The 27,221-nt window shown below is 40.3% G+C and overlaps 1 protein-coding gene across 2 annotated transcripts; it reads right to left on the bottom strand.

Annotated features, from left to right (window-relative positions):
- Positions 1 to 957: 957 nt before the first annotated feature.
- Positions 958 to 19,568, bottom strand: LOC116783603 (plasminogen-like). Of its 2 annotated transcripts, XM_032681239.1 has the most exons (12): positions 19,437 to 19,568; positions 16,622 to 16,757; positions 15,902 to 16,008; positions 12,913 to 13,027; positions 11,732 to 11,895; positions 11,080 to 11,209; positions 10,849 to 10,967; positions 9,489 to 9,651; positions 8,503 to 8,633; positions 7,511 to 7,670; positions 5,870 to 6,060; positions 958 to 3,232 (listed from the first exon to the last, which is right to left on the bottom strand). In XM_032681239.1, exons 1-12 carry the CDS (start codon positions 19,483 to 19,485, stop codon positions 3,165 to 3,167), a joined length of 1,533 nt encoding a protein of 510 aa, XP_032537130.1. In that variant the 5' UTR covers positions 19,486 to 19,568; the 3' UTR covers positions 958 to 3,164. The 2 variants fall into 2 exon arrangements, with proteins under 2 accessions (XP_032537130.1, XP_032537131.1); XM_032681240.1 differs by lacking the exons at positions 11,732 to 11,895; positions 12,913 to 13,027.
- Between the last annotated feature and the right edge of the window lie 7,653 nt (positions 19,569 to 27,221).

The raw sequence follows: 27,221 nt of genomic DNA, 5'->3' as shown, positions 1-27,221 counted from the left end.
TCTAAGCTAGGAAGGTTAGCTGATTGCACAGCGCAGCACAGAGTTTCGCTAGGGTGCTAAGAGTGGATGGAATTAATCACAAGAAGAAGCAGATCCACCATACCTTCATCCAGTTCCTGACAGCAAAGGCACAGTCCAGCTAAATTTTGGGAAAATTCAGCTTTGGCTTCAGGAAAATTCTCCTTGCCTGGAAAACACTTTAGGCTTGAAAGAGTTTGAATTAATGTAAAGTAATTACAGGCTAACACTGAAATAAGCAATTGGTACTGCATCATGGTGAAAAACTAGAAAGCAATACAATGGCTCAGATTACGTAGCATATGTTTTTATTTATTTAGTAACATTTTGCAGAGTAAATACCCTCTGCTTGTTGATGCAGGTATGATCTGAGCTCAAAAAAAGTTGGAAGATTTAATAAGGTCCTTCAAGGACCTCAGAGACTACAGTAGAGCTGCGGACGAATTCCCAAAATTTAGATGTGGGATTCTGACTGCTCTCCCTCCCCTGCTGATTTGGTGACCAAGCTGCAAGACATGGCAGGACCCTCTTTCCCACTGCTTAAATGCAACAATGATCTGTTGATTTTTCCATCCTAATGCATTTCCAGAAGAAATCTGGTTTGTAGCATTTTTTTGTGGCTGTGATCACTAGAAGATATGAAGCAGCTGCCACCGTGTGGCAAGCTGAATGAAAAAAGAAAAACTTTCAAGGTAAGAAAGGGGAAAAAGGTGAGAGGAAAGCCAGTAATTACTGTATATGCTAGAGAAAAGTGTTTCTTAATAATTCTGATGAGTTAGATAACTTACAGTAGAATTAGAGTGATTATTCTTAAGCATTATTTCCATAACATCAGCTTTGTAGCTAAATAACACAGGGAGGGTAAAAAAGCTCTACAGTCTATGTCTAAACTTTTCATGGTGAAAGTCAGAGACTGGGTCATGTTTCATTCCTTTTATGTTTTTTTAATTTTATGAATGCACACACGAAGAAGTGCATTGACTTACAGGTGGATTATTAAAAAGTGGTGTCTGGCAAATGGGGTGGAAAGGGCACCCCTTGCATATAGCTCAGCAAGGCCAAAAATGTGCCTGTGGGAGCTGGGACTGAATGAGGACAGATGCCAGCATCACTGCTGGAAGCTGCAGGGATGAGGAACTGCCTCCTGCTGCAGTAAAAGCAGATCAAAGAGACCCGGGTATACTCAACCATCAGCGTAGGTAGAGTGAGAGCTGGGCACCAGGAGACCACATGCTTGATTTTTAATGCTAGGCTATGAAAAAAATTTAGGTAAGGGTTTTACTGACATTGAAAACCTTTAGCTTGAACTCATTTTGCCTGTGCCCCAAAGATGGCTGGATCTGAGCAAGCTCTGACTTAAAGGCTTCACAGTTCCTGGGATGGCATCTTATCTATACTACAAGGTCTTAAGGCTAGTGCTTGGACTTGGGCTTAGTCTTCAGACTTGCCCATGTATCATAGAATCTTAGAATAGTTTATGTTGGAAAAGACCTCTTAGATCATTGAATCCAACTGTTAACCCAGTATTGCCAAGTCCGCCAGTAAAATCCTATCAGTCTGAAGTGAATGCAGATCCCTGTAGAAGTCTATGCAGACAGTAATGTTTAGACTACATGAAGGCAAGTGCAAGCTTAATTCAGATGTTTAAAAAAATGTGTATCTGAAGATCAAAATTAAAGGCAAGGGTATTATTTGAGTATAGTCCTTATTTGTGCAAATACAGTGTATATGGAAGCAGAAGAAAGACTAAACTAGATAGAGATAAAAGGTGGCAAAGTCTTATGTCTAATTATTCTTTCTCTTTTCTCTTGTTTAGTGAATTCAGTTTATGTAAGCAATGAGAAGGGAAAAAGGCAAGCTCTGAGAGAAAGAAATAAAAAGAATAATGTTGCCTGGTAACTTCTGATTTAGTTAAGTCTTAACTAAAATGTGTTTTTCAGCTCCCATAACTGCACATATTTTGAAATAGTATTTGAAAACTTTCCTAAGTTTCCAACTGCTCCGAATATGTTTTACCTCTTTTTTTTCCCCAGGCAGTTAGAAAACACACAGACTGCCGAGACCGTGCCCGCAGCTGTGCCGAGTCCCTGCCATGCCGTGGCGCAGAGGCGCGGGACCCACGGGCGAACACCTCCCGCTCAGCCCTGGCCCGGCACAAAAGCCCCAGAGCCGCGGCAAAAGCAGCGGCTCCGGCTGTGCGGGAGCCAGGGGGGCGGAGGCCGCACCGAAATACAAGTGGCAGCGATGTCGCAGCCGCGGAGCCCCGGCGAGGGGTGGGGATGGGCGGCGAGCGTCTTGCCTCGCTACAAAACCCCCCTACACAGCGGCGCGGCGGGGAGCAGTTCCGCCGGAGTCGGGACGGGACCGGAGACACCAGAAACCAGGGTAAAAACTACCTCCCCTTCCATAACAAAGTGTTAAAACCATGGCAAGCCGAGACAGCGCGAACTGCAACAAACGGCAGAGCCCTACACGGTCTGCCGTGAGCAGAGAGGGAGCCAGCAGCCCCCAGCCGGCGCTGACAAGAGACCCCCTGTGGGGGGGGCAATTCTGTCGTCTACGGTGGAAAACAAGTAACAAAAACCGGGGCCGAGAGGACAGCTCACACCCTTTGCGCAGAGACAGAGCGAAGCTGAGCTGCAAATAGCTCACGTGAGTCTGTGCACAACTCAACGCTACAGCGCTTTGCTGTGAGCCTCCCGAGAAGCATGCAAAATTAATTTAACTTTGTGTCTTGCTGTGTCAGGACCTCTGGCAAGAACATTGAAACTTTAAGGTTTTTTCTTACTCTTTCATCAGTTTCCCCAAAACTTTGGTTAAATTGTTGAGCTTGTCAGGTTGTTAAACCCTCAAGGACACCTGAATAGAAGCAGTTGTTGTGACAATTTAGTTCAAATAACGTGTTTTAAAAGTTCCTAAGCATCTCCAACCTTGTTAATTAACCATTTAAGAAATTGTTAAAGTTGTTAAATTCTTAAATACATTTATATCTATTAATAGAAGCTCTGTTAGTAGAAAGCCCTTCGCAGGACTATCAGTCTCTCGCAGCTGGGGACGGTGGATTTTCTTGTTCTTTTCCCCTGTCTGGGGGGGGGGGGGGAGTGAAGCTTTCAGGAGCCAAAATGATGCTTCTTGCATAATAGCGATCATCTGTTGCTTGGCAACTGGGTGGAGAGAGATTCTGTCGTCTCCAGTTCTTGTCCCAGTCCCTGTCCTGGACGAGGGAAAACAAAGCATAACAAACTGAAATCTCCCCCATCACCCAGTTTAACTCTTATTAACTGTTTAACTTAGATCACTATGGGGAAAGAAAAATTTTCTTTGTTGTCTAAAATCCGTAAAATTGCCTATTGAGTTTATCTCCGCAAAACCAGGACACTAGACGCCTGCCAGAGCAAACAGACAAACTGCTTTCAGTGAGAATGAAGAAAACTTTTCTGATTCCTGTGATATCCACGAATGATGGGAACCACTGAATGCTTGCTTTTGTGTTTGCAAGTGCAAAATCTTCTAGTGCCAACGTCGTAAAGGGTTTGATTTTGTTATTAAGATAATGTTCAAAATGTTTATACTCTGTTTTCTAATTGTTTCAGCAAGTGAAAAGATTTCTTGATAATTTAGATAAAGCCTTATCTAAGATTTCACATGAACATTGAGAATGATAAACAATTATTTGATCCCTTCTGCCCGTACAGCATTAAAACGTGCAACACATGAAGTTACACACAGCCTTCAACCTTGAGGTAAAGAGACAATAAGAGCACAAAATGACTTTTTGTCTTCATTTCAAGCTGCAGCAAAAGGCAACTGAAGCAAAAAGACATTGAAAGCCATAAAATGACTTCTACTGCTTTACTTCAAAAGGCCATTCCTAGATAAAGCTACAGAGAAACTGCGTTTGCCTAACCTCTACATCTGTTTCTTCCACACTAGCCACCTGAGACTGTTTAAATTGTTATTAACATGTTTGTTAAGTTTGTTACTAAAGGCAAAAAGCGGCTAACAGAAATGGATGGACAAAAACTGAAAATTAACCGCATTCTAGAAACCACAGACAAACTGATTGCTTGCAAAGGATGCTGAATTTCAAGCTGTGTTAACATGTTGTAATGATAACTCATTTTATATACTGAGTTATTGTGATGATAACTTGGTCTAGTTGTTTACAGGAGATGCTAAGTTTTAAGTTATGTTAACATATTGTGATGGTAACTTGTGTATATATCTTTGAGTTTATTAAGTTATGGTTTTCTAAAACAAAAACAAAGGGGGGGAAGAGAAAATGCATGTGCATAAACAGGTAAGACATTTAGGTTTGTTAAGCCTTATATTCTTCATATTAATTCATTTTCAAATTTTCAAAACAAGTACAGTTGCCAAATATGATTACCAGAAGTGACAGATTGCAAAACATACAACCAGTAATGACTGCAAAACCCTAAACTATGTGATTTAAATAGACACATAATAAAAATTCTAAGTATGCATGTGTGAGGAGAGAATGTAAAGTGGCCACTTCTGTATGAATGAAAAAACTGTATGAATGAAACTGTGTAAACATGTATGTATGTATGTAGACTTAGAAATACTTTGTGCTTCATGTGCTTTGAACAAATTACACTTGCATCACAACACTTGTTCTCTAAGGGCCCTTTTCTTGAAATGGAGTTGAATTTCTCCTGGTTACCAATTACATGCAGTCCCTTGGGGAAGTGGGAATCGATGTTCTGCCAGATTATGCAAAAACTCTCAGGTTAATAAAGTTGTTGTTTATCCCAAATACATTAACCCTTAGGAAGTAAAAGTTCGAATTTATGTCAAGCAAGTTTCAAGGATTACAGATAAAGGTTCAAATAAGTAAGTTCATTGAGAGACTAAGGTAGGCAGTGAGCTGAATCACTGTGACGCAGTGGTCATTGTTAAAGGGGGTTTACAAAGTTTAAAATGTACTGTTATATGCAATGTTCTGTATTTCCTCATAATAATAAAGAAGAGTGGAGATGTAGGAGTTGGGTTTCAGGAAGGGTGCCGAACAGCACCCTGGGAGATGTATTATATTAATACATCACAGTTGTCTATTTTCCTCTTATTCCCCCGGATGAAAAAGTTGTCCTTCAGAATGCACTAAAATGACATAGGCTACAGGACATGAACTGACTAAAGAGCACTTGCTGCAAAATGCAGCAGTATAGATCTGAAAGCTGCTGGAGGGATGTAACTGTTACGTTGCAGCCCTGGTCAGTGTCCTGGTTTTGGCTTGCATAGAGTTAATTTTCTTCTTCGTAGCTGGTACAGTGCTGTGTTTTAGCTTTAGTATGAAAATAATGTTGATAACACACTTATATTTTGGTTGTTGCTAAGTAGTGGTTACCGGAAGTCAAGGACTTTTCAGTTTCCCATTTTCTGCCAGTGAGAAGGTGTACAAGAAGCTGGGAGGGAGCATGGACAGGATAGCTGACCAAAACTAGCCACAGGGATATTGCATACCACAGAACAACATTCTTAGTACATAAACTAGTGGGGGCCACTACTTGATGCTCAGGGACAAGATGGACATTGGTCAGCAATTGTATGGTGCATCACTTGGGTTTCTTGGGTTTTATTCCTCTCCAATATTTATTATAATTGTTATTTTGTTTCAATTATTAAACTGTTCTTATCTCAACCTTCGAGTTTTATCTTTTTTTATTTTTCTCCCCACCAAGGAAGGGATAGGGGAATGAGTGAGCAGCTGCATGGTACTTAGTTCCTAGCTGTGGTTAAACCACAACACTCAAGAATTATTTTGATAGATTACTATTTTCTTTTCCCACAGACTCTACAGGAGGTGACACTTATAGCCAGCTGTTACCAGGTGTGGTGCGTGCCGTCGGGCTAATATCTTGCGCCATCGTTGCGGGGGAATCATTTGGTATGAGCTCTTGTGTATGATCATCACACTTCTTGAGATTGCAGTACTCCCATAAGGTGTTGGGGTCAGTGGTGAAACACCATGGGCTGTTGTCACCATCTGGATTTCTACAATAGTTGTCCCTCAAATCCCTGCAAAAATATAGTCAATAGTCATGCTGTGTAAGACTGGAAGTAAGCATAGAAATATCCTGATAAAAAGTTGTGGAACTGTACTATAAGGATAAAAACATTTATTATTGTTTTCACTTATTGCAGATATCCTATTAATAGCAAACACATTTATGGCTGTGATGCTGGTGAAGAGTTATATTTCACATGTACATCAGAGTCATGAATACATTTATGCATAAGGAAACATAATTCAATTACAATTTATTTAGGTACCATGTACCATGTCAATATACTGAGTACCTAAATAAATGCCTGATATGCCAATAATTTAGTTTCTAAATATATATGTATAAGCACACGCAGTTATGTGAATGTGTGAATTAGTAATAAATATGCAGAAAGATTCATACTGCTGGTGGGCCCTTATGCTTTTCCAAATTTTTGGTTTTTTTTAATGCCAAAGGGTTCTTTTTAACATTCAGAAGAAGGACAAATAAGTGCTTATACAGTTGATCGCCTCTCACTCTCCCAAACCCTGTTTCTACTGAATTCAGTGGAACCACTCCCAAGTCTGTGCTTCATGGGACAGGGAGAAGTAGAATCTCTCTCTTCAATAATTTGCAGAGCTTCAGTATTTCCCCATCCTGAATCACAGCACAGTTACGGAATAAAAAAGAACTGAAATGGTTTTTTTCCAAATATGATAGAACACATGAATTCCACATTTTCACAATTTGATTTTAGTTTTTTAAAATGTTTTTGAAAGACATCATCACCCCTGAGGATGTTCCAGTTTCAAGACATCAGTATTTTGATGCCTAAATATAACTGAAAAATTCTAATTATTTTGGGTGATAGCATAAAAAACGTAAAAAAATGGACGGATTTTCTTGCAATTGAAATCTTGTTGCTTTCCTACCCTTACTAAAAACTGGCACATTAGTGATTATGGTTAGCTCATCACTGATCTAGTCACTGCTGGTACAGTTTTGTCAGCCTGAAGAAGACAAATAAAGGGGGAAAATTCAGTATGCAATTCTGGGTGCACAATTCCAACTGCAAAGAACACTTTGATGGTATTTCAAAGCATAATGTATCTGACAGTGTGTTTTGCATCATAAATGCTGTGTTCTACCAAGATTAAAAAATGAGAAAGGCCACCACAAAAGTCTTAAATTCATAAACAAAACACATATTTCAGCAGCTGCCCAAACTCTGGATACAAGTCTCCTGCTGTTGGTTACAGAAGTTCAGATTTAAGAGTAAAGGGACACAGCTATATTTTGCTCAGAATTCAGATGATTAGTTTTTAAAAATGAGACTAACAGAAAATGTTTCTATGTCTTGGAAAAAATCTCTTTCACAGATACATTCCCTAGCAATGTTTTAAAGCATAGATGTACAAAGATAATGCAAACCAAGCAATAGTCATTCTCAGAGAAAGAGAGAAAAGGTAAGATAAACATACGCATCTGGGAATTTGTCCGGGGTTTTTTCATGCCTGTGTGGGAACATGGAGTTCCAGGCCTGGCATTTTTTTCCTGATGCAGTGATAGAAGTTGTGCCACGATAACTCTGGCCTTTGCCTCGGTAGCACTCCACTGTCAGGGGAACCTGTATAGGCACATCTGCAGCAAACAACAGAAACTGGTCTTTTGCATCATAGTTTTATGCTCTTACTGAGTAAGCACAAGAAAGCATCAAACACACAGGATGACAAAAAGGAATGACTCATTTATACAGCCAGCCAGCAGCAGAAGGGCATTTCCAAAGCTATTTAGAAAACTTTCATAGCTTAACATAATGTGTTAAATGTTGTTCAGTGAAGACTTCACCATTTGGTTTCATTCTGGTATACGTGAACATGCTAGAATTAAAGATAAGAAAGTTCACATGAGAAATCCTCACAGATGAAATACTGGTGATTTTGACCATGATAAATTTCTCAAACAGACATTATATTAACCTTCAATCTCTCCATTATCCTTTTTATTGCACTAAGACTTTCTTGTTACTTTTTGTCCTTAAATGAATGAATGTTTCAATGTGATTTTGATTTGGAAATAAGACTTTGGAAGCTCCTGTCCTCTCTTTTGTGGCTACTTTCCAAAAACGGGAGTTCCTTTTATTTAGCAGTTTTTCATGTCTTTGAACCTGATTTTAATTTTTCAGTGAACTTGCTATAATTGCCCTACATTTGGGAAAAAAAGGAATATAAAAAAATAATCCTCTTTTGTCCAGTAATTCTTCTGTTGGTTCACCTGGTGATTTACATCCTTCACTGTATTTTCTTAACCACTGAAAGTTCAATATTTGGCAGGTTTTGCAACATGCCAGGCAGACAAGCATTAACAACAGTGACAAAGTGACTGAAAAAATATTTAATACATTTACAGTGAGAAACAATAAACCTCTCAGTGTTTTAAAGTCCTTATTTCAAGTACGCTCCACTATTCATACCAGCACTCTCTTGTTCTCTCCCATCACAGGGAGGAATTGTGCAATATTCCCATCTAACGCTGCTGTTGATGGTGTAGCACCAAGGTCTCTTCTCTCCATCAGGGTTTCTACAGTAGTTTTCCTCTAAGCCCCTGAAACAAAAATACTGGCTTTAAACTACTCATAGAAATCCAGAAGAGTTTTGTGCATGACTATTAACAACTACTGCATGCAGAAGTCAACTTAGTGGTTATATTTATTCTTTTTGGAGATTAATTACCTCATGCATCACTGTTTTGGGACTAATTAATGGTCTTCAAATTTACAGTCTAAATGCTGAAGATATATGAAGAACCGTTTCAATGCTTTCACATTCTACTCTTGTTGTTGAGGCCAAGATACAGCAGTAAAAGCTGACTTCGAAACACAAGCCATTGGTGTACCTGACATTACAGTAATAACCAGGCAAGGCTGGATGTGACAGACTAATCCTGGAAATGTGTAGGAGCACCAGTGCATGCTGCTCTCTGCCCTATGATAGTGGACAGGGTTTCACGTGCCCAAGAAAACTTGCAGGATCAAAATACAGAGTAATAAGCCAGGTCAGTCCCAGCTACCCGTGCACATCGATAATTCTCTGAAAACCCAGCTCCTCTGACCTTGGAGCAAAAGGATGTATTGGAGCATGTTGACCTTGGAGCATTACTCTTCAGAAGAGTAATGCATTGAAAATGTGCTGAAACACAGCCAAGGGATTTTCAGTAGTACTTATAACTTTGCAGTGGTATGTGGATCTGACAGGTGAGATAAATATATGAGAATAAAGAGGGATGCAGAAAAAGATGGATAGCAAGACTTGAACAGAAGTAATGAGCACTGACAAACAGCAAGAAAATAGCTTATCAACAGAAATGAGGAGCACCTGGGCTCCTCTTGTCTCTGCATCTCATTCAATAAGGAATAACTATGTTCTTTGGTATTTGTTACAATGATGAGGTTTGGCATACTTGCAGGGATATCTGTCAGGAATCCAGCCATGTTTGTGAGGTAACTGTGTGTTCCAGCGTTGACACACATTTCCTGATTCAGTGATGGCTATGCTTCCTCGATAGTCTTCTCCTTTCCCTGAAAGACACTGGGAGCCTGGGCCAGAGACTGGTGGGTGTGTAGCTGTAACAGGAAAACACAAATGAAGGGGAGGGAAGGCAAGGAAAATAGTACTTTCAAAAATATATAAAACCTCTTTATTTTCTGTAATGTCAAAAGTGCAATTTTTTTTTCTTTCGCCAGAGGTGACCTGGGTTAAAAGCCATGTCAAAACCAAAAAGTACATTTTTACAAGCAGTTGGACAGCCAGACAGATGTACTGTGTCTGCCCTTTTACAGCAGTCAATAAATAACTTTGCTGGGTCAAGACAGACTTTGTGCCTTCAGTCCCCTGAGAGCAGAACAGGAAAGGCAGTAAGTAGTCCTGTACAGTCTTGTAAAACCAAGTGAAATGAATATTATACACACAAGTAGGGTGGAAGGGCAGAAAGGGACAAGAAGAAATTTTGAGAGAAAGCAAAGCAGCCTTCAGAGCTGAGCCTCTGGAGTCAGTGACTTGGGAAAGTGTGGCAGAAGAAAGAGTGAAAGAAAGAAAGTGAAGTGGTCTGGCACGTGGGGAACAGCAAAAAAGTAAGAGTGATGATCAGAGGCCTAGAACCTGCAGAGGGCGAATGGAAAATGAATTTACAGCACATACCTATTATATATACTTTGTATACAGAATTTCCCAAGGAGATAAGTATGACTCTAAAAGGTTGGCATGTTCCTTAAACTTCAAGTTTTAAGCACAAAATGGAAATGCTATGGTAACTTTCACAATTTATCATGCAGAAGTCTATAAATAGTTATTCTACCATCTGTAATGAAGAGAACTACATCCAGCAAACACATGCCACTGCTTAGAGCACTGGCAAGTGCAGATGCATAAGAAAGCAAGCTGTAGACATAAAAACACACTTTTTTTTTTTTTTTCTAAAAGTGCCATCCAGTTCTACAAATAGCAATGCTACTCTCCTTATTCAGTGCTTTGGAAATATCCAGATTTAGTGTGCTGAGCTCAATGGGTTACGCTCACTCACTGATAAGTCAGGTGTTTCCTCGAGGCCTGAACTTGTTTCTCTGAACTACATCCTCACTGACCTTACGTGATTTTACATAACTGAAATTTAGTGAGCGATTCTGCGTATTACTGTGCACTTTCCTTCCTTCACAAAGGTATCCTCAGGTTACTCAGAACTGAGGTTTCTTGTCTTTCCCCTCCCTGCATAATTGTAATGAGAAGAGCTACCCTCTGGAGTGATCTCAGGAAATCAGACTCACTGCAACGAGGAATTTTGCAATATTCCCAGCGTTTAGTTGGACTGGTAGTGAAACACCAGGGCCGAAGTTCACCATCAGGATTACGGCAATAATTCATCTTCAGGTCCTTCTCTGGATAGCTGCACATTGAAAATGAAAGAGAAGCTTGTGAATCAGTTATGGGCAGCTGAAGCAATTGGGCTCTGTCTCCCAGGCTCTGTAGGAATGAATTCAGTGCCGAGTGTGACTCACTGTTTCAGGGTAAATCCATGCATATGAGGCTCTTGGGCATCCCAGTGTTGGCACTGAAGCCCAGACTCTGTTCTTGACACTTCTCCATGGTAGTCCTCACCATTACACTGCATGCATTCCGCTGTAGGTCCTAGGCAGAATGGAAAAAAAAGCAAGGAACGCACCAGCCCATGAATTCAGACCCTGATCTATTCCTGGAAGAATATGCTGAAAGAAAAAGAGGGATTTGCTCGAGCTAGTGATGAAAATAATTCAGAAGCCTAGCCAAATTCAAAATGCTTTAGGAATATGTGTCATTTGGAGGGAGAAATTTGTCACGTATCTATCTGTATGTACTGATAGCAATGGGAGTTCAGTATGTAACACAGCACTTGGATCAATCTTTGCTTTCTTTAAAATAAAATAAATTGCTGGAATAAGAGCAGGACAATATCAGCAAATGACTAAAAAATTTCAGTTCTTCCATATTTACGAAATTACTTTGATAACTCAAGTTAATTAGGAAAAAACATCTGTGTTGAGAAATTCTTAAGTTCGGTTTGATTTAAATTCTCATTTGAAAACATTCTGCAATAATTAAGCGCAAACAAGTAGCAGGAATAATATTACCTACTTAAACTACTTAAATTCATTCTGTGAAAAGTAAATATACCTTCTCCGGTGTGTGTGATCTGGTCCTCACACTCTGGGATATTACAGTAATCGTATCTGGTAGCAGGATCTGTTGTGTAACACCAGGGTCCATTTTCATCCCCATCAGGATTTCTGCAGTAGTTTTCCTCCAGGCCTGCATTAGGGTGTTTTTGAGGTGTATAGCTGTAATTAAAATTCTGTTTTAATACCAGTAATTTAGTGGAGCAGAAGGGAAATGTCCAATTTGCTGAGGTAGCTGTGAGCTTTATTCATTCACAGAAAAAATGAGCAAAACAGATTCCCCACTGTAATCCATAAATGAAAACTGAAAAAACATTCTGTAACTATCATTATTAGTAGCTTTCTCCCTAAGTCCCAATTGCCAATAAGGAGTGATCTTACAGCCTGCAAGGACTATGACAGTCTCAAAGGACAATTGTTGCCTTTAATACTTACATCCGTCTGATCTAATCTGCTCACTATGACCTGTGGCTCTGTCATGCATTTGTATTAATGGAGCTACTTCGGAAGTTGTGTATTTCTAGAAACTATTCACCAAACACCAGATCATGCAGAGACCTGAAGCAGGTGACACTAGGCTTCTTCCTACAGTAACCTTACCAGAGAAGACTAAATGGCTTTTAAACAATCTGAACAAGTGTATCCAAGTTTCATTAGGATAAAACTTCAACGCAGATCAGAGGAAACGGAATCTCTGCTTCCCTTCTTGCTTCAGTGAGCCCTGAGAAAGCTCTACCTGGCTAGGTACGTTTGGCCTTTGGATACTTTTCTTAATGTTTTTTCTTGACTGTCTGTATGGCAGGCAGGGAGTCATAGAGCTGGACCGGTATCAGTGCTTTTTTTTCCGCACTTCATACCGAACAGTGCAATTATGATCCCACTGTCACCAATAGCAAAACTTTCATCATGTGTTGATAGGAGTATTTCATCTGGTTAAGACACCTCACGTTTTGACACAATTTCTCTACCTGACAATGAATCCTTTCCTTATCCAGATCATTGCAGTTCTCTGCCAGTAGAGTCAAAAGCATCAAGATAGATGAAGATAAAGCTGTCTTGAAAAGTCACTTGATAACTGCCTTTTGTAACTTGCACTATAAGGCTGTTTATACAAATGAAGTTGGGGAAGCTTGGAAGAGTGTGAGAACAACATAAAGACAAATATAAACAAGGGCATACTTTGGTTTGTGGGGTATTTTTTCTGCCCACTTCTGGCATGGAATACCCCTCCAAGTCTTGGCTTCTGTTCCTCTGTAGTCCTTCCCAGTCCCTCTTTTACATTCTAGAAGGTAAACTGAAATGGAATTGGCTTTGTTAATTCAATGGTGTTACAACATTGCACGTCTTGAAATTGAAAGTCTGCAGATATAACTGAAGTTCATCAGTTCATGATGAGCCATGCTTTACCAACGTTTTGAACCTCTTGTACATGCAAACATATGTGATTCTATAATGTAATTTAAAACAAATTAGTTACAAACTAAAGAGAAAAATTTCTGAAGCATTTTTAGAAAGCTAATAAAATTTAGTGAAGAAAATATCTGTATCAAATTACAGGTGGTTTTGACATGCAAAAATGCATGTTTTTACTATCATAATACTGGGGTAAATAGGAATGTCTTTCACCAGCAGCTGGAGATTCTTTGAAAGGTATTGTTCACAAGCACATTTGCAGTGTGGGTGTCAGACAACTATTCCTTCAAGAAAGAAAATATTTAGTTATCAAAATACACTTGTCACATAAATGGCCCCCAAACCGTTGATTCCTCTTAGCCTCAGACTCCCAGGTCCTTTCTAGTGGGATTCCAAGACAGTGGGAATGCAAATCATGTTGATGATGCTTTTATTGGCAACAGACACTGGAAAATCTCAAGTTATTGAGGGCAGTGATCTTGCTTTCCCCTTCCAGCAATTTGCTTGCACAAGAAGAATCTCCCTAAACCCCAAAATATAAAATGGAAATGTTAGAGCAAGGACGAGGTACCAATCTGATAGGAAAAACTGAGCCTTGTTTGAACACCTTGCAATAGTTACTGCAATCACAATGTGTGGCTGGGACTACAAATGTCTGTGCTGCGTGTCTTGCCAAAAGGGAGCTTCTGCCTGGTTTGTCAGGGTACTGCTGGAGGAACCAAAAGTCTAGTCACTGCTACTCCAACACTGATACCCAAGTCTCAGCACATCCATCTCTGGTCAATAGCCTTGCCCATGGACTTTCTGATGTTGTCAGATTCCTCCTAGATTATTTTAGCTTGTCTAAATAATAAAGCTGGACACATCTGACAGCCAGGGAGAGGGGGTGAAGACTGTATAGCTGGGTCAGGAAGGAAAACAACCAAGTAACTTTCCAGGTCAAATGGCACATTGAGACCACCACGGATTTAGGCCTCAGTATTTGATCCTTCTTGAAGAGCATTTTTAGTGACATAGCTTCTTTCTGTTTGGCCTCCATATTCTCAATTAGTTTTCTGTCCTGTACAGGAGTTTGCTTTGCTCGCCTATAACCCCTGATTGTGTTCTTCAAAAGAAGGATGAGATCAAAAGCCAAACTATATGTCAAGACAAAATTAAGGTTTAATTGGGGAAAATGCTCTGCAAAGAATGAGATGTCTCTAACCGAGTTCTTCAGAAATGTTTCAGTGACTAAGTGCCAAAGCTTTGATTATTACCCCTACAAGAAGGTAAGCATCCCAGATGACCACTCAGCTAGTAAAAATGCCATGGTTCTTAAACTCTCAAGAGGCCAATTGGAACCAAAGGAGAATGCGCTTTCGAAGGTGGGAGTGAGAAATCTGACTCAACATAATGTAGTGAATGAGTCCACTTTGTGAATTATTCCAATTATTAGCAAGGAGGTGTTGCCATTAACATATGGAAAGTAACTGGCAGACATATATTCATGGAGTTGCCTTTGTAACTATGGACAATCCAGAGTATGGTCTGCATACAGATCCCAAAGCGTCTGTGGTGGGATAAAATGGAAGTGCCTAACATTGGGTGGCCTAGTACAAAAAGACAAACTATTACACTCACAAATGGATGAAACTTTTTGTGTCAAAGTAGATGTTTTGCACAGGTATTAATCTAATTCCAAGGAAAATAAATTCTAGCAAAGACTGAGGCCACAGCAGCTGTTATGAACTCCAAGTTCTGAGTCAGGTAGAGGTGAGATTATTCAGTCATTGTGAACCTAAAGGAGTGGCAGAGCCACAAAATTGTCCTGGAGATTGCTTTTTCCCAGCAGACCAAATTCCATCATATCTCAGCAGAGAGGAGTTTTACAGCAGCTATTTCCTGGTGCTGAGGAGTTGTGGTGGGGACAGAAAACTTTTCTGATGTTCAAGGAAACTAAATGTCTTTATTTACACATTCAAGTTCAGGCTGGGTGATACTGTGGTTACTTGCTTCTAGGAAGATGAATCTCACTTCTAACAGCCTTCTGAAAAGTATCTCTGGTTTGAGGTGGATTTGGGCCATTACAGATACAAAATGCTGCCATTTGGATTATTCAGAGACCTCACAACGATGCTGGCAGCGGTAGCTGTGAGTTTCAGAATGAATGAGATAGTTTTGTATTCCTGCTAGCAAAAAAGAGAAGGAAAATGACTGTACACTTTTGTACCCCTGCCGTAACAGGCACCTACAGGCTGATGAGCTAGTCCCTTGGTGTGAGGAACAAGATACAGTGTCTCCTCCTGGAGTGGACTCGTGGGGAGATTTCCTTTAGTCCTGGATATGGCTAGGAAGGAAAAGCTCTGCTTCCAAGAGGATTAGGAGAGAGGGGGACAGACCTGTACCTCACCCTACAATTTCAGCTAAGGGTAAAAAGTAAACAAGACAAATCCATCCTGACACGAGAGGGTGCCAAGCTAGGATGTTTTTTTTTCTGCAGGAAGAGGTGGCTCCAATGGGGCTATGAGCAGCAAAGCTGAAGGTTCTGACTAAATTTCTAGATTACATGTGTTGAGGAAGGTCACTGGGATGAACACTGAGGCTGGTGACACCAGGCCTGTCTTCCATGGAATAATTTTGGAGGAGGTGAAAATTTGCATTCACCCACCTCACTGAAACTGTCACTACCTGCAGCGGTTTGCTCCAGCACTGCAGCAGAGAGCACAAGGATGAAGTTAAAATAGGCTTAACGAGTAGCATCTTACTGTATACATACTTCTCTTTTCATAAAGAACTGCATCCATACTGGCGAACATCACCGACATTTTAGCATTTTCAGCCAGTGTTAAACACTGTAGCTTTTTCCTGGTGAATAGGAAAGCCCTGTTGAAATTGAGAAGGAAGCAATATTTTAAATTCAATACAAATTATTCAACTAATAATTATTGTTATTAAATTTTTAATTTAATAGCACTGTCCTGTATCCATTAATGTCTTTCAGATACTGCACTCAATATTTGAGACACTGAGTTAGAGTCTGGCTTTTTTTATTGTTCTGAAGTGGCTCATTTATTCAGGACATAAGACTATATATGAATAAGTTATTGTGTGGGAAGCTAGTTACTGCATTGGCAAAACATTATCAACAGCATTCTAGCTGCTCAGGTTAGTATCTTTCCCTACAATGGATTAGAAACATTTCATTCTTCTTTTGTGAAAGAAGCCAGCATCTAGCAAAAGAGGCACAAGTAGCTCTCCATAAAATGAATAAGAGTGGGAACTTGAACATTTACTATAGAATGAGAAATACATTGTCAATCCACTCTTTACTTGATTCTGTGGTAATTTATGGGTGAAGATAAGCCACAAACTATAGGTACAGGCTGTAGGCAGAGCTGCAGCAGAATGGGGATGTTGGTTCTGAGCAACTGTAGGAAAATACCATTGATATGCAGACATCCACAATGACACAGTTTTAAGATTCAACAGGAATTACCTGCAATTAAAATTTCTTTCTGCTTCACATTTCTCTGCACATTCTTTTTCGTTATTTGTCTTGTAGGACTGTTTATTTCGAGTTAGTATCCAAACACCATCTGTTCTTATATAGTCACCGAGTATATCTCCTTTCACTAAAAGGGAAGGAAAAGAATCAGACATTAAAAATGAAAATTCTGCAGTTAAGAAGATCTGTGAATTTGAGTCCCATTTTCCATGTAGCTTGGACAGGTAAGACACTATTTATGCTGTGTAATTCTAGGTAAAAGATTATAAACTCTAATGTAATTTCTGTCTCCCGACACAATCACAGCTGTATGACTGTAACATGCCATAGGAAAAAAAAAACAGCAGAAAAAACATGTAGAGAAGCAGTTCTGAATGGAGTTATGCATGAGTTTGAAGCTAAGAACAAGAAATGTGAAGTAAGAGTGAGGGGGAACAGAGGGAGACTAAGTGGTGTCAACACCAGTCAGAGAAAGAGGAAGTGATACCAATATCAAAGTTTTGAAAAAGAATGAATTAGCTGGATATGATATTATGACATTTCATGTGGATTGTGCACTCACTGCAGTTTTATTGGTCACTAACTAGTTGTTTGTACCAAGATGTCTTGCTCTAGAGCAAGAAACCACAGTCATAAAATTACTAAATAGCATTTTACAATGGCCACCATTATTTTATTGTAATGGGTTGAACAGACTTACTAGTGAAATTGTCAGGCTGCATCTCTGTTGCAACAAATTAACCCAAGATTTTAAATTAGTAAATGATTAGTATTATTATATCTGAAAGCTACATGTGCATAAGATGTATATGAGGTATCTGCTAATACATTTAACACAGTTCTAAAATATTGTCTATATGTCTATAAAGAATTTATGTTCTGTTCCTAAATTCTATGAGAGTTTATTTCCACTTCCAGCATCAGGTTACAAGGTTACACAAGTGATATGGTTCAATTATTTCAATTTTTCAAGCTAGATTATTATTGATAGATACAGGAAGTTCATAATTTTGTACAATATTCTCACAGGTAATGTTGTGAATCTTTCATTTTTCCACTCATATTAGGCTCAATTCACTGCAGCATCACTCCAGTGTAATTAATTCCCACAACATAGAGGTCATCCATCACCTACCTCCATATGACACATATTCATATGAAATAAAAGGTATTTGGGCCACTAATGAAAGTAAGATGATTAATTGCCTGAGGGCATCTTCTGTGCCTGTTTGCAGAGTTGGCTCAATGCTATAAAAACCACGTGTCTTAAGAAATCCCTGACACTGAGGCCTCCCATATCTAATCCCACTGTTACAGCTGGACTACGTGGAGCACCAATAGCCCAGCCTACTAATTTCTCCTGACGGATTCAGTAACCCACTGCTTCCTCTCCTGAATTTTTTTCATAAGTTAACTAAGGCCAATGCTCCAGAATTGCAGGGGACTAGAACAGGAAAATACTGCTTTCCGAACTTAATTGACACATCTTAAAAGATAATTCAGATTGGCAGAAGCTTAGATAACAAAAAAGAAAAGGTGAAAAGGTGATGCTATTTGCCTGAAAAGCATTGCAAAATGAAAAATTAAGAAAAGAATACAACAGACTTAAAAATGCATCAGGGAATGTATTAGTCTGACTAAAGTCCAAACCTTTATAAACCCAGACATGGCACATGATAATTGTACAGAATATTCAAATATACGTGAACAAACCTATTTTTTCTTTTATGTATGTATCTTTCCAGACCTGACCAGTACTGATCCAGAAGACATAAAAACTGGTTTTAAGGCAGTTGTGTACTATCACTTTGGAGCAAGTCAGCTAAAGCTGATAACAATGAGCAAACAAAAAACCCTGCTTAATCAGTTGTCTTTTACAACCCAGTGATGTGTTCCTGTTATTCTGACCTTAAATGTCTGAGCTATTAGAAACTCATACAAACTGTACTAATATATATTTTACAGTACTTTTTAAAAGTCATTTAAATGCCATAGAATTATATGCAATTTTAAAGTACTAGAGAGTATGGTATCTGATTAAAATCTGATTGAAATGTAAACTACATGTGGAATAATAATTTACAGCATTTGTAGATAAGCTTGAAAATCATATATTACCATTAGTGGGACGCCTATCTTCTTTTGGAGTTGTAAAAAAGAATTCTAGACATATTTTTAGAAAAGGTGATCTAGGTTGCTGAAGAGTAAGCTCCTAACTACTGCATTCAGCAAAACAAGGGAGAACGTTTTATTAGAAGTGTTTGAAAAATTTGAAATTTCTGGAATATAAAGGAACTTGGTAATTTTTCCCTTTTTTTTTTTTTTTTTAATATTTCATTTCAAAGCTTTAAAACTCCTATTATAAAGGGTGAAAACCACGATCACTGTGCTTAGCAATGCTTGGTAGTAAAACCAGTTTTAGCTTTAGCATTTGATCCAAAACCTGCTGAAATTAAGAGATAAACTTCTCAGTGACTGCTATGGGTTTTGTACAGGCCTTTCACAGGCTGCTTCCCAAGGGTGCCCCCATCTCTGGCCATGGGGCAGTTTTGCAAGGAGCCACTAGTTCCCGATAGAAACAACAAGGCTGCTGCTCTTCCGGTGTCTCTAACAAATACAACCACAGGGGACAACCACAGCTCTCATTCTATTGAGCAGCAGCTTTTGCTGGCCAGCAAGCCCTGAATCCGTCATCATCCAGGGAAGTTGTGACGCAGGGATTTGGGGACCTACCTTCACCACATGGAACTTGCAAGTCTTTAGGTCCCAGTCTCACCTAGGCAAGGAGAAGGCAAAGGACTCTTACCTGAGCTGAGCAAGAACAGAAAGAGAAAGGCAGCTTTGCTAATCCTCATTTTGGCCCCGCTGGCGGGTGCTGGAAGTTGTGTGTGTCAGTGCACAAAGTTTTATTGACTTGCACTGGAGTGAGGCAGCATCAAATAAACAAGGCAGGAGGATTAAGTTAATAATTTTCCCGTGCTGTTCCCCCCTTGCCATGATGTGGCCATTCAAACAACCTTGAATTGGATGGATTACCAAATCAGATTCAATCATTTCTACTGGATGCTGGGAAATGTGAAGGCACTTTCCTGTTTTGTGGGACATACTTTTGTTCTCAGATTGCTTGGCCTCACTTTGCTAAAGTAAACAGGGGGATCACAGTGGTGGAAAGTACGGGGACTCAGTCAAAACCTAATTCTGTATAGTCCTGGATATTCGGTTTTAGGTTCCAAAAGTATTTTCAGTCACAGACCTGTACTGCTTAGGTTGGAACTGCATCTGATTTATGCTCTCATGTAAATCAGTCCCCCCAAAACTGATCCTGATAATGCTAACTCTGTATCAGAATTGTTTTTAACAACCTCCAATGCTGTTTCTGGAGGAAAGATTACTTCCATCAGCTTTTTCCCATTTCTGGTTTAGTTTTTGTTGTTCATGACTTAGGAGGCAGCATTCACTTTTTTCAGTGTATGATGTGCTTTTGCTTTCCAGGCAAAGACACTAATATCTCAGGTCCGCCCAGACCTCAGGGTATATGCAGAATGCTCCATGCATTTCAGCAATACAACCTCTGCTGGCCCCAGGGGACTCAGCTAAGGCAAGCCATGTATTCCCAGCCATAGTGTCTTCAGGAGCTTCAACTGGCCAGTCAGTGTAGCTTTCAACTGGGACTGGGAAGACAGATGAGAACGACAGTTAGGAAGAAGGTGGGAGTCCCACATATTCTCCTCTGTGCTGGGAGAATGGTGGTCTGGAAAGGCCATGTAAAATAGCCACATCCCTGTGAGCATTGATGACTAGACAAGTAATCTGGGGTAAAAGGAGTGGTCAAAAGTACATGCCTCCAGGGCACAGGTGGGAAATGAACCCTGGGCTGGGGAAGTGGCCTTTTTGCCTCAGCTCTGAGACACTGCAGAGGGCTCTCAGTAGGTAGCCATTTTGTAACCTGCAGTCACAAAAGGCAAAAGGAGTGACACCAGTAGGAAAACAAGTATTTGATCTTGGTAACTTTTGTGTTGTGTCTATGTGCCAACACATCAACAGCTCATCCATATCCTTACCTCCACAGTCATTCTTTGAGCATATCATTCAACCTCTACCATATCTGGCATAACTCAGATGTTCCTACAAGGCTTCAGAAAATCAGTGCTTGGACAGAGAAAAGAAACCAAAATTTGCTTTCCATAAGAACACTTAATGGTGGGAGCAAACACCACTCATTTCTGCTTGGCCAGTCAGCAGGTCTGTACCCTCCAACCAGCATGTCAGAACATGCATAGGTGAATCCTGGGGACACCCACCTTGTACACCTTGCTATGGAAGAGACAGGCTCTCCTAAGGGAAGGCAGGAGTACCTCACAGAGACATTAAGGGGACGTGAATGAGAAGAAGCAGGACTAGAGGACCATTTGGGAGTGAGCAGGGCATGCAGGATCTGAAGATTTCCCAGCTTAATATAGGAGAGATGTGGGGTCATCAAGACATGCAGGAGGACATGATGAGCAGGGATATGAACTGCACGGAGCCAAGTCTCTCTTTTTCTGTCACCAACAGTGTTACTTGCTCTGTCCTCAGGTAGCAAATGCCATAGACTGTAGATGCAGAAGTCTGAAACTACTCTAGATCTGACAGTAAATAGCATGGCAAGCCTTTTCTGTTGGATTTAATTTAAATATTAGAACAATCAAAATCAGAGATATTTTATGCCAATTTTCTATTAGCAATAAATGAAATCACATCTTTGCTCATGAAAACTATGCCTACCTGATGTTCTGTGCAGTTTTCTGGAGAATGTGCTGTCCTGGTAATGTCCAGAAGGGTGCAGCACATGATAGTTTTTTTAAAAAGTGGGTGACATTAAACTCCCAGCACAAGCAAAGATGTCAGTACACGCTCTTGATACATTGTCAAGCAATGTTTGTCCACAAGCTTGCTCATATCACAGTACTAACTTACAAGGAAATTTGTTTTATTCAAATATGCTTTGATTTTCTTTCTCAGATTCCCCTTTTCCTTCCTATCTCAATACAAGATGTTTAAAGTTTATTGGTTTGAACTCATGTAATGTTAATAGGTTCAAAAGTTTTATTTTCCCAAAGCAATACTCTTTGTAGAAAAGACTGCATGCAAGTGTGGAATGAGAAAGAGTGAGGGGGGAAAAGCCAAATGTAGTATTATCACTATAAGATACTGGGAAACAAATAAAAATATGGACATCTATTTGGAGGAAAACACTCTACAAATTTTGTGAGAAATTAGCACAGATTTCATCAAAATTAGAAAAATCAAAAGGAGAAGAAATTACTCCCTTGAAAAGGAAAATAAATATGAATAAACAAATAAGTGAGAGGTAAGTTCAAAATAATGTTCTTAATTTGAAAAAAACAGATATAGAGCTGCGCAGTAATGAAAACAAAAAAAACGTATTTGAATGTCAAGTGTCAAATTATAAAATACTTTCATTATGCTTTCAGCTTGGAGAAGGAGAGATTTGTACATGCTTGCTCATTCTACACTTTTACTAGGGAACACCATGCAGCTGTGCTGCACTGGCTTGGAGTGTGTATTTTCTTTAAGTGTTGAACTTCTGAAGACTTGTCAGTTATTCACAGAGACACTTCAAGACACTGATTCAGTAAATTCTGTCAGTGGAATAGTTTTGCCAATCTGTTTTGCCCTGGAAATGAGGATAGATTGAAGGAACATAGACACTAACTTTAAAGAATAAGTGTGTAAGTTTACTATAGTGCAAAACAGTAAAGAATTACAAAAGAAGCAGTGGCTTATGAAAGGATACACTTAGCAATGCATCTAATAATTACTACAAAGACTATCTTAAAGTGATTAAAACAGAGATACATCATCAGTTACCCTAAGTAATCCATTGCCATCATGCAGACTGCACTTCAGCTGGAGAGGCCCGTATCACAGTGAAGGATTGGAGAACCTCTTCCCAGTAACTGGGAAATCCTATACAGTGCGCCCACTCGTAGGGTGAAGCCTCCATCTTTGCTGTGAGAGGGTCCAGCTTATATAGTGTTAAACAAACCAGCTTACATCACTCGATGGGTGTGGAAAAACAATCTGGCTTTCTTCTCTCCTTGGTTTTCCCCTGCAGCCTGGCCAGGGCCAGGGGAAAATCAGGAATCAGTTTGGATCAACTACTGTCAAATGCCCTCATGGCTTTGACTAGTCTCTAAATATAGAACTATGGATTCATTTGTATCTCAAAGATGAACCAGCTGTGGCCATCTGAGGCCTACTGCTCTCATGGCCTTGGCTGAAAAGAAAGACATATTTATAACATACAAGCCTTACTAATTATTAATAATATGCTGGGCTAACAAGCATAAATGTGTACTCTTAAAGTATTAGTAAGGCTAATACAGCATCTTGGTTAATAAGTACATATATGGCTGAATACAATACTAGGCTAAATATAATATTAGGTTGAAAGATTCATCTATAGGTCAACTTTGGCCCAGGGTCTGTTCTTCGGGCCCCAGCATTACAAATATAAATATTTCTGATGACTTCAGAGGGCTTTTAAACAGGCCTTGAAAAATTTTTAATTGCCCTCTACTTGGCACTGATGAGGTCACACTGATGAGCTGGGGTTTCTTAGCTTGGAGAAAGGGGGACTCAGGGAAGACCTGAAATTTTGTTTGGAGAGGTTGTGGGATCTTCACAACTAGAAGTTTCAGGAACAGGTTTGATAAATATCTGACAGACATTTTGGATCTGTACATGTTCTTATGTCATGATGGTTGAACTGATAATCCTTTTTGTTGTCTTTTTCTTCTAATTCTGTGAATTAGATTTGTGACACCTAAACAATTCCTCAAAACAGATGTAGTGCAACTCTTCATAACCAATGGGAATAATCCTCCTTTTTCTGTAGGATGGCTTTTGTACCTTCTTGTTCCTTCTCCACTGATATACTTCTCACAGTTTGTAGACATGAAAAGAGGAAATATTGCATTTCCAGTACTCCAGATTATTCATTTCAGAGTTGGATTCAATGATCCTTGTGTGTCCCTTCCAACTCAGAATATTTTGTGATTCTGTGGTTCTTGAAATACTCACATTCCCACAACACTGTGCCCATTACCCACCTTGGTTATATCTACATGCCCTGCTTGGCTGGCAGGCTTCAATTCAGTGCCGTGGGCCATCTCTTAGAGCACTTCAGTTTCCTTTGGGAAGAATACAGCGCACTGAATCCTTGCCCCCGGAAGACTGACTGTTCAGAATAACTCTCTTCAAAGAAAGAAGGAAATTCTCTTTCAAATCACTCTGGGAACACATAGAAATCTCCTTTCTGAAAACATCTTCAGTAGGAGCCTAGAAGCAACATCATTTCATGCAAGTGACAGCTTCCCCTGCCCCCAGTTGATTTGCCCCTGCTTTTCACAACATAATTGCAACTTCTGGAGTTGCCTCACCTTGACAGTTCAGTTTTTTTCAGCTGGAGTGCCCCCCAGCTATGATGAGAAATGCAAGTCAGACTTGTTTAGGCCTGATCCCTTGCCTCTGCCAGTTCTGAAGCTGATGAAGGAGAGTTTATGTCCTGCTGGCGTCCACTAAACTGGGCTCTAGCTCCCACCCAGCAGCTGGTCTCCTGCCTCAGGCTCTCATGCACCCAGCTTTGCAGCACCAGCACCACAGGCATTACCAGCATTCTCCCAGCACTGCTGAAAGCTCCTTACTTGGAATAGTCCATTAATGGATTATCAGATAATAAAATGCTCAGAAAAACATCTTGACTTAAATGACTTTGATAAATAAGAGACTGATACTCATTTTAGTCTATATGACCCTCACATATTGGTATATGAATGAGACCCACCCAAGGGACTGAGTATTGCAATGGCGTATACTCAGAGGAAACATGTTCTTGTCCATAGTCATAAACAGCTGATTGTCCAGGCCTAAATCCTTCCAAAACTGAAGATCTTTATAGTTTTCTACCTTTGGGGAAGGTTTGAGGCATAGGCCTAGAACTCACTTCATCCTGCAAGTGTTTGGTCCCATATTTTCTTCCACAGCATGTGGATACAAACAACTGAGCCTTTAATTCGAAATGTACTGCATACACACAAAGTGTGAATTTGTGCCCTTAACTATACCAATTGAGGGGCTGGAAACGGGTCCCCAGAAGACACCTAATTGGTCTCCCTTCCCTCAAACAGAATCAAGTCTACCACATCCTTCGTGACTGCTGCTTGAACAACCAACCACAGGCTAAAAACCTCCCAGGACACCCTTCCCAGGAAAGCAGCTAAAAACTATCCTTACTGTTAAGGTTTTTCTATGTCTAACCTAAAGGTTTTTGCCTTAGTACAGTTCTTTCATAAGATATCTTAAAGTATGTGGGAAATTAACAAGGCATCAAATAGAATAGCAGAGTTGCCAAAAATAAGCCAGAACAGTACAAGCCTAATATTTCCTACTAGTTCCTCTGCATGGATGGGTTATGTTTACATAATATAGCAAATATAATGGCAAGCTTTTCTTAAATGCATTTAGACAACTGGATGCAATACTAAGTTTTAACTATATCCAGAACATCTCAAGTAAAACACATATAAATAATACACATTAATTAATATTCATATAAATTATACATATGGATTACATATTAATGTAAAAGTTAGCATTGTTAAAGCAAGTAGATGTATGACCATAGTTCCTCAAAAAGGTGTTTGAGAACTAGTATCTGAGCTGACATTATTGAGATGAATGTTGTGTCTTATAGCCCTCTACCAAGCCACAGTCTTATGGCCACTCCTGTGGCATGTGGCCCGAGACTTGATTCCTTCAGTTGTGCTCCAGCTGTACTGGCCAGGCTGCTCCTTATCCCACCTGAGCATTCACGCAAGCAATGCTACAAGGGATACATCCCTGATGTTTACAGTGTTATTCTTGTTTATCCTTCTCCCACAAGTGGTCCTTGAGCACTTTCATTGTAGCTGCAGACAAAGCCAGAGACCTGCTGATATATACCATGGTGATATATACCCTCCTGGCAGATAGTAAACACTGGGCAAAGGGCTCACTTTCACAAATTTAGTTCATAAAAAAGCCTGTCCCAGGATTACTTCACATCTTACTCCTGCTGTGAAGAATGCTTAGACAAGGCTGGAGACAGAGTAAGTACTACAGGGCTGAATGTAGAGTGTGGCAGCTCCTGCAGGCTGTGCTGGTCTCTGCTCAGCCAGGAGAAGGCTGTGCTGGGGACCTGAGTGGTGACCGTGTGGGCTCCACCCGAATGAGACAGGCATTTCTAGTGCATTGCCTGTGGCACCCTCCCCAGTGCAGGGATCACTACCTGAAGACAACCAAGGTGGGAGCAGGGGATCAAACAGGAAGGTGAAAATCCTTTCCTGACGGCAAGGACCATGGAGAAAACCGTTTTGCTCCCTAAGGAACTCCCCATGGGTCTGTCAGGGCTGGGCCTGGCAGCCAGGGCCCATCCCGCCCCAACAAGGACTGAGCAGCTGGGGGTCAGCAGGACAGCCCCAGCCCTGGGCATTTAGCACATCCCTGGGGATGGGTTGAAGCCACACAGGTAGGCCTGGGTTTGTGGGGCCCATGGTCGATCAGGGCTGTGAAGAGATGGAGACCAGCCCTGCTGTGGCATCACTGGAGCAGGGGCTGATGGTCCCAGGGGCTGACATGGTGTCCCGGGCCATGGGGCAGCCCTGTGTAGCTGGGCAGGGACAGTCAGGGCTGGTGATGCCTGACAGCTACAGGACAGGGAAATGAGGAAACAGCAGCTTATTTATCTCCATCTTGCACCCATGCCATAACTCAGGCATCGCTCTCCTCTGCACCTCCTGATGCCTCCCCAGACCAACCTATCATCCAGCTCTGCGGGAGAGTCCAAGGTCAGAGACATTTCTGTAGAGAAAAATCTGCAAATACAGTTTCATTCAGTGAAGAAACTGAAAGTTCAGGACACATGACTGCCTTTGATCTTTACTCCCACAGATGCACAAATGCATCATCAACAAGGACCTTTTTCCTGATTTTTTTTCTATGCTTACGTCTAATGTGACTTTCCCTGCGTGGTGCCAGGCTGGGAGCTGGACTGGCACAGGGAGAACTGGCGCAATTGCCTCTTACAGCCCTTGGGAAAAACTTACTCATTTTGTGGAGACATTTCACTGAGCAAAGAGATAAAAATCTGCTGTGACGTCTATTAGTACATTTTATTTGGTTTAAAGTAAATGTCAAAACTGTACATAAGAACAAACAAGCTACAATGTTGGACAATATCTTACATGTAAAATGTATGGACTACATAGCCCTACATTTACCTTGTTTCTTCCATATTTCTCAGGTACTGTGTCGCAATTTATTTTTCTGTCCTAAACTAAGCTTGACTTTGAGGGAAATCTTATTCCTCTTCATCTGAGGATTGGTCCCACCCAAACCTCTCCTTTCTTCCTGACAGATGTGGCAGTGATCAGCTGCATATGATGTCACAGATCATTTGTCAGTGGCTGAAATTCACTAGCATAAATAAATATCAAACAAATATGATGAAAACATACATTTAATTTAAACAAACTGTCAGCAGTCAGCT

Source organism: Chiroxiphia lanceolata, chromosome 3, assembly GCF_009829145.1.
Source record: "Chiroxiphia lanceolata isolate bChiLan1 chromosome 3, bChiLan1.pri, whole genome shotgun sequence".
Classification (NCBI taxonomy): Eukaryota; Metazoa; Chordata; class Aves; order Passeriformes; family Pipridae; genus Chiroxiphia; species Chiroxiphia lanceolata.
Note: the sequence above shows the minus strand (reverse complement) of the source record. Positions and strands in the feature narration are given on the sequence as shown.